At 37.3% G+C, this 6,028-nt stretch overlaps 1 protein-coding gene across 1 annotated transcript in view; it reads left to right on the top strand.

Annotated features, from left to right (window-relative positions):
• Positions 1 to 4,257, top strand: part of naxd (NAD(P)HX dehydratase) — a 15,353-nt gene extending 11,096 nt beyond the window's left edge. Inside the window, exons 5-11 of the mRNA XM_016505305.1 lie at positions 249 to 337; positions 553 to 661; positions 1,131 to 1,181; positions 1,530 to 1,634; positions 3,590 to 3,710; positions 3,799 to 3,919; positions 4,006 to 4,257. Of these exons, the coding sequence (XP_016360791.1) occupies positions 249 to 337; positions 553 to 661; positions 1,131 to 1,181; positions 1,530 to 1,634; positions 3,590 to 3,710; positions 3,799 to 3,919; positions 4,006 to 4,156 (747 nt within the window). The 3' untranslated portion in view covers positions 4,157 to 4,257. The remainder of the gene's footprint in view (positions 1 to 248; positions 338 to 552; positions 662 to 1,130; positions 1,182 to 1,529; positions 1,635 to 3,589; positions 3,711 to 3,798; positions 3,920 to 4,005) is intronic.
• The last annotated feature ends 1,771 nt before the right edge of the window (positions 4,258 to 6,028 follow it).

Below are 6,028 nucleotides of genomic sequence, written 5' to 3'. Positions count from 1 at the left end.
AGTATGTGGAAAATAATGTGTTTTTTGAACCTTAAACCGCATAAACACATTTCATTACACCAAATACACAAAATAATGTTCTTTTTAGCAGCATCATATGACCCCTTTAACCTTTGGAGCTGACACAATGAGAAATTGTGCTTCTGTTAATGAGCCAAGATGACAAAGTTATGTGATCATCTCAAAATGCTGGTATATTGTCAGATATATCAGTCCATTACCACCTTCTCGTCCTGCCTGTTTTCCAGGGAGCCGATCTATCTCATGTGTTCTGCACCAAAGATGCAGCTCCAGTCATCAAGTCCTACAGTCCTGAACTCATCGTCCATCCAGTGCTGTAAGCAGGAACCCTTATTAGACACGACTTTTGATTACAAGTGAATTTTATTAAATGCGTATCTCTGGTGGCCAACAGAAGAGTTTCTGACAAGTGAATTTATAGTTATTTGATTCAATCCATTTTACCAGCTGAAACACATTTTATTTATTGTCATGTCGAGAGGGATTTGAGCATGATGGTGCTGTTTCTCTTCTGGCGGTGTGTACCTCCAGAGACGGTCCCAATGCTGTGGAGGAGATCGAGAAATGGCTGCCCAGGCTTCACAGTCTGGTTGTGGGACCAGGTCTGGGGAGGGAGGAGATGCTTCTGAAGAATGCTAAGGCAAAATAAATGATACTTCAAAAACATCTTATGACTTCAGTGTGGCAATTTAGTCAATACTAATATATAACACAAAAACAATTCATAAGTATTATTTTTTAAAAAGGAAAATTATTTCTGATTTCCTTATACCAACCACAAATTGGATAAACCTCTTGATCTAAAGGCCTACGCTTAAATACCTAAAATGTTCATTGAATAGTTTTGTAGACCATTAGAATAATTGAAGTTGGTTGAGAGAACTATTTGGTCACTTGCACTACATTTGTCATACAAAGTGTGTTTTATTGACTTGTTTTTCTAAAATGTGCAAAATAAGTACGAGTGTCCGTACTTTTGACACTTAGTGTAAATTAAGACAATCATTTTGTAAAGTGTCATTCTAGAGAGCTTGGCAATATTGTATATTTCCATATTTATGTTTATGTGGGTTTAAATTAATGAATGTTTGGCTGATGTTTCGTTTTAGGAGATTATTGAGAGGTCAAAACTCAGAGGAATACCAATCATCATTGATGCTGTGAGTACTGTTTTCACTGACACTTTTGATGTAGCTGATCAATATGCTTTTATACTGGGCATGTTGGCAACAGCCAATAGATTCAGTGTCCCTAATACAGAAGGAGAACTGGGTCGGAGCTCAAACATGGGGTTTTAATTTGACAGTATTAATGTTGTATTGTGTATTGCGTAAAATATGATCAAAATTATCTAAAACGGACGCTGCTAATCCAGAGAAAAAGGGCATCAGTGGTTTGCTGAATTAGCAGAGAGGACAATTGTTTTGTGGATGCACTGAATAAATTAGTCACTTGTGTAAAAACGGTTTATATGTGCATTGCACATTCATGTTTGTGTTTCTTTACAGGATGGACTTTGGTTAGTGGCAAAAGAACCATCAGTTATTCAAGGATATCAGAGAGGCATCCTCACACCCAACTTTATGGAGTTTACTCGTCTGTATGAGGCCATGGTGAGTTTTGAAAGTGCTAATATCCTCTTTGTGGCTGAGCAGGTTCTATTTTTATGTAATATATGTGGCTCTAAGACATCTAGTATTGACATTCTTCTCAGGTTATCTGATGAGGCAAAAATGATACTTTGCCTGGTATTGTATGTGGCTCAAATGTGTCTTATATGTTCTCTTGTGATCAGATTTTTTTTTTTGACGTAAACGTTTTGGATGCCATTGCACCTGTATTCACCACTGACCACATTACAATCAGATCTCCTGGCACAGATGTTATTACCACACATAAATTGAGTCTTTGTTTTTAGAACATTGCTTTCACTGCAGTCCCGGTTCCAGAATTCAGTCATTGCAGGTGCATCTGCAATTAGTGAAGGTGCTCTAGTAAAGTGCAGATGTAATGAGATTTAATGTTCCTAAGCACTACCGTAACAAGAATAGCAATATACTCTCAAAGCATTACAAGATTGACTAGTCCGTCCTTTTATAAATAATCCCAACAGCATTTCAAAAATATTTTGAGGGCATAAACATTGCTGACAAATTGTTGTCACAATGTGAAAATTCAAACATTTCATTTATTAGTCTACATTAACATTAATGCACATCTATTTTGACATACTTTTTTTTTTTATCCCACCCATTGCTATGGTTATCATTGTCAATCACTGAAATTTCGAGAATGATCCCACATTCCCCTACGCACACAAGAAGCCGCACTTGCAGTTCTCAGTTAAACACGCACTTGCAGTTCTCAGTTCTTGTTTCCCTTTTAAACTGGTGTTGACAGGCTTGCAATGCTTTTGGCCATATTTTGGCAGGGAAAAAATGTGCCAAAAGTGTATGCACAAAAATGGTAGTCAGAAGAATACATATTTATTGTTACAAACTGCATGAAGCTGCAGTTTCACAATATATTAGTTAAAAAAAAAAAAAAAACAGTAAAAGGCTAAAAATATTTTTTATCTTACACATGAAATGCAATTTACACTTTTACAAATCTTCTCTTGCGAATGCGAATATAATTGACGCTTGTTATATTATCTACACTGCGCAAATCTTTTAGGAATCATTTTACCTTCATAATGTTCAACATGAAAATATCAGCTTAAATAGGAGAGATTTTGAATATTATCGTAGACAAAGGGTGGCCTTGGACTCAAACAGTTGAACCACTGTCCACTAGAACAGTGGCTTTCAAACCCTGGGTTGCAACCCTCTGGTGGGTCTGTGGAGACTGTTTTGCAGCGTTGAACATCGTAGTCAATCACAGACAGATCTGTTGATTTCTGGAAAGCAAAACAGTCAATCAGAGGTGTTTCAGATAGTCAGAATCCACTCACCGCTCAAAATGCCAGAGTTTTGGTCAGTCCTGAGTTCTGCATGCTCACGATTCCTCTCATTATAATGAACAAAAGTGTAGACGCGATGTAAATACGAGAATTATTGTGCCGTGTAGAGAGATTCATTGGTTTTAATTTTCTGAGATCGCGATAAACTGAAATGAGTGACGGCTTTTCAGTGATGATAAAGGGAGTGCACTTTGTATGCTTTCTTGGCTATTTATAATCCATTCAGAATGTTAATGAAACTTTTGTTTGTCATGCTGCTAAGAGGACCAACGTGGCATACATGCTGCAGAGTTTCATGAGTGACATTCTCATATAAATGGGGGATTCCTTGTCAAAACTGCAGAATCTATCTGTATCTAGCTATATGCACGACTTCATGCATTTAAATGGTTGCATAGGGTCGCGTCAATTTAAAAAGAAAAAATAGGGTTGCTCTTTAAAAAGTTTGAATACCACTGCACTAAAACCACTAGAAAATTCCTTGTTTTGCCATTTTAAAATGATGGATGGATGGATGGATGGATAGATAGATTGAAATAAAACACATTTACGGACACCTAATACATACAACTGCAGTATACATGCTAAATCAAGCTTTGATTTCAGCATCATGAACCTCTGGACAGCACCGACCACAAGAGAAGTGCTCAGCAGCTCAGCATCGCCATGGGCCACCTTACCTTGGTTTTGAAGGGGGAGGAGGACATTATTACTGATGGAAAGAACAGTTAGTGATTTTCTTGAAATATTCAGACTTCATAAGGTTCCAGTGCACCGTTTTCTTTCTCTAACATTGCTTTTCTACCTGCTCTCAGTGCTTACCTGTAATCAAGAGGGCAGTGGGCGGCGTTGTGGAGGACAGGGAGATCTGCTCTCCGGTTCCTTAGGAGTCTTCGCCCACTGGGCGTTCAGCTCACCTCCAGATGCAGCTAAAGGGTGAGTTGCTCCATCTTCAGTAATTATTTGATGTGTCATTGCATGTCACTTTCAGTTCAATTGTAAATGTACCTTTTTTTTCCCAGCATGAATCCCTCGCTGGTGGCTGCATTCGGTGCTACGTCTCTGACAAGGCAATGTAATCGCCAGGCCTTCCACAAACACAGCAGATCTACCACCACCTCTGACATGATCCAGGAGATAAGCAGCGCTTTCAAGAAGTTGTTTGAAAGCTAAACCTACGTGCGTGTATCCATTTCTCTTTTCATGGACATTTATAAAGACTAAAGGTCTGCATCTCAGTGCTACTCATATTAAATAAAAGTGAAGTACATTGTTGAGCATCTTTTTTCTTTTCCATTTTATTTTAAAGTGCCTCTTGTAGTTCTGCGATACAGTTTCAACTACTTCTCCAGTTTCATGTCCATGTGGTCGCCCTCTATAAATATATGTATATGTATAGATGTGTGTTATGTTTGCGAGTGTTTAGATTTGTATATGATAACCCACCAGGAGATAGTTTTAAAACTGTCCCTTTATGAATGAATTGCTACTACCAGCTGCAATTTATTTATTGGTCTGCTTGAAAATGTTCACTTTCAAGTATTCAGACAAATGCTCTACCTTTATAGTGCATATTCTCCTTACATTAAGCTGTTTAACACCTTATTTTCTGTCAATAACTCACAATCCCTATTTAGTATGTGGGACAAATTACAAATAATTGAAAGTGGCTGTCACTTTTAGATATAGTTTGCTATTCTACGTATTAAACTAACATGAAAGTTTTACTTATAACAGTTTCTGTTTTGTATTATTCATTCTGTGTAAATGCATGAATGTGTCTGGACTTCATTTTGGTTGGTAAGATAGTAAGAGGTTTGGCAAGAGGTTTTCATAGAGATTGAGAGTTTTGGTTACACTTTATTTTAAGGTGTCCTTGTTACAGTGTAATTATACATTTAAGTACTGAGTAATATTAGCTGCATGTACTTACTATATGGTTAGGGTTTGGCTTAGTGTTACTTGCATGTAATTCATAATTAATTGTTATAATATTGTTATTATTAATAATTATTTTCTTTTTTAAATAAAATAGAGAAGAAATATGCAAAAGCTGCTCAGTTTTAAAAGAATCGTTAGTACTCATCCTCATAGTATTTATATATTTTAAAAAGCATAGAGTAGGAAGCTTTTTATTTGTTAAATTCATACCTCGTTTGCAATGCACAATACATATAAATACCTTTTCATAATGCAAATTAGTCACAATCTGCAACAACACCTTACATTTATGAATTATTCTTATTACAGTAACGTTCTTTGTATGCGCGTTTTCTTATAGGAGATCCTTTGTGGTATTATTGTGATAACGAAACCCTTTTTACATCAAAATAGGATAGCATCGTGACCTTGTGAATAAAAAAGATGTATAGAATCAGATATCCACCTTATTTATTGTAAATGTTATGTGTCTGACTTCCGGTGTCATTTGCTTCCAGCTATTTTTAGCCGTACAAAACCGCTCGTTTTGCTGCTTGATATTGCATATTGTGTTTCTTACCATATTATTTTAATGTATTGTCTTAATTATGAACACACTGGTGTGAAGTGCAAACAGTTTTACCGTTTACTGCACTTTGTTATTCTTCTCGTTGTTTCCCTACAGCGGCTAATGAACCGGAAGTCTTGCACATTCACAGAAAACGTCCTACATCCGCATTGAAAAATAAGAGACTTCAAAATATGTCTACCTTTTTCCTTTGACGCTCTTGTTGTGTGCGTGCTCTTGTCTTCACCGCGCCACGTGCTCCGTTTCGGGTTTTGTGCTGCGTTTATTTTATAGTGAGCATGCGCAGCTTCAGTCCAGTTTCTCGAGGGATCCGTTTCTGGTTTTGATGGTCATTATATTGTACTGGGCATGCGCAGGCTAAATCCGGGTCTAAAATGATCCGTTTCGGGTTTTGTGGTACGTGTTTATTGTAGTGTGCATCCGCAGCATCAGTCTCAATCGATTCGTTTCGGGCTTCGGGGTACGGTCACATTGTAAGTCGTGCCCATGCGTAGCTCCAGTCCCGATTCTCATTTGATCCGTTTCGGGTTTTGGAG

This window comes from Sinocyclocheilus anshuiensis, unplaced genomic scaffold (assembly GCF_001515605.1).
Source record: "Sinocyclocheilus anshuiensis isolate Anshui unplaced genomic scaffold, SAMN03320099.WGS_v1.1 scaffold1094, whole genome shotgun sequence".
Lineage (NCBI taxonomy): Eukaryota > Metazoa > Chordata > Actinopteri > Cypriniformes > Cyprinidae > Sinocyclocheilus > Sinocyclocheilus anshuiensis.
Note: the sequence above shows the minus strand (reverse complement) of the source record. Positions and strands in the feature narration are given on the sequence as shown.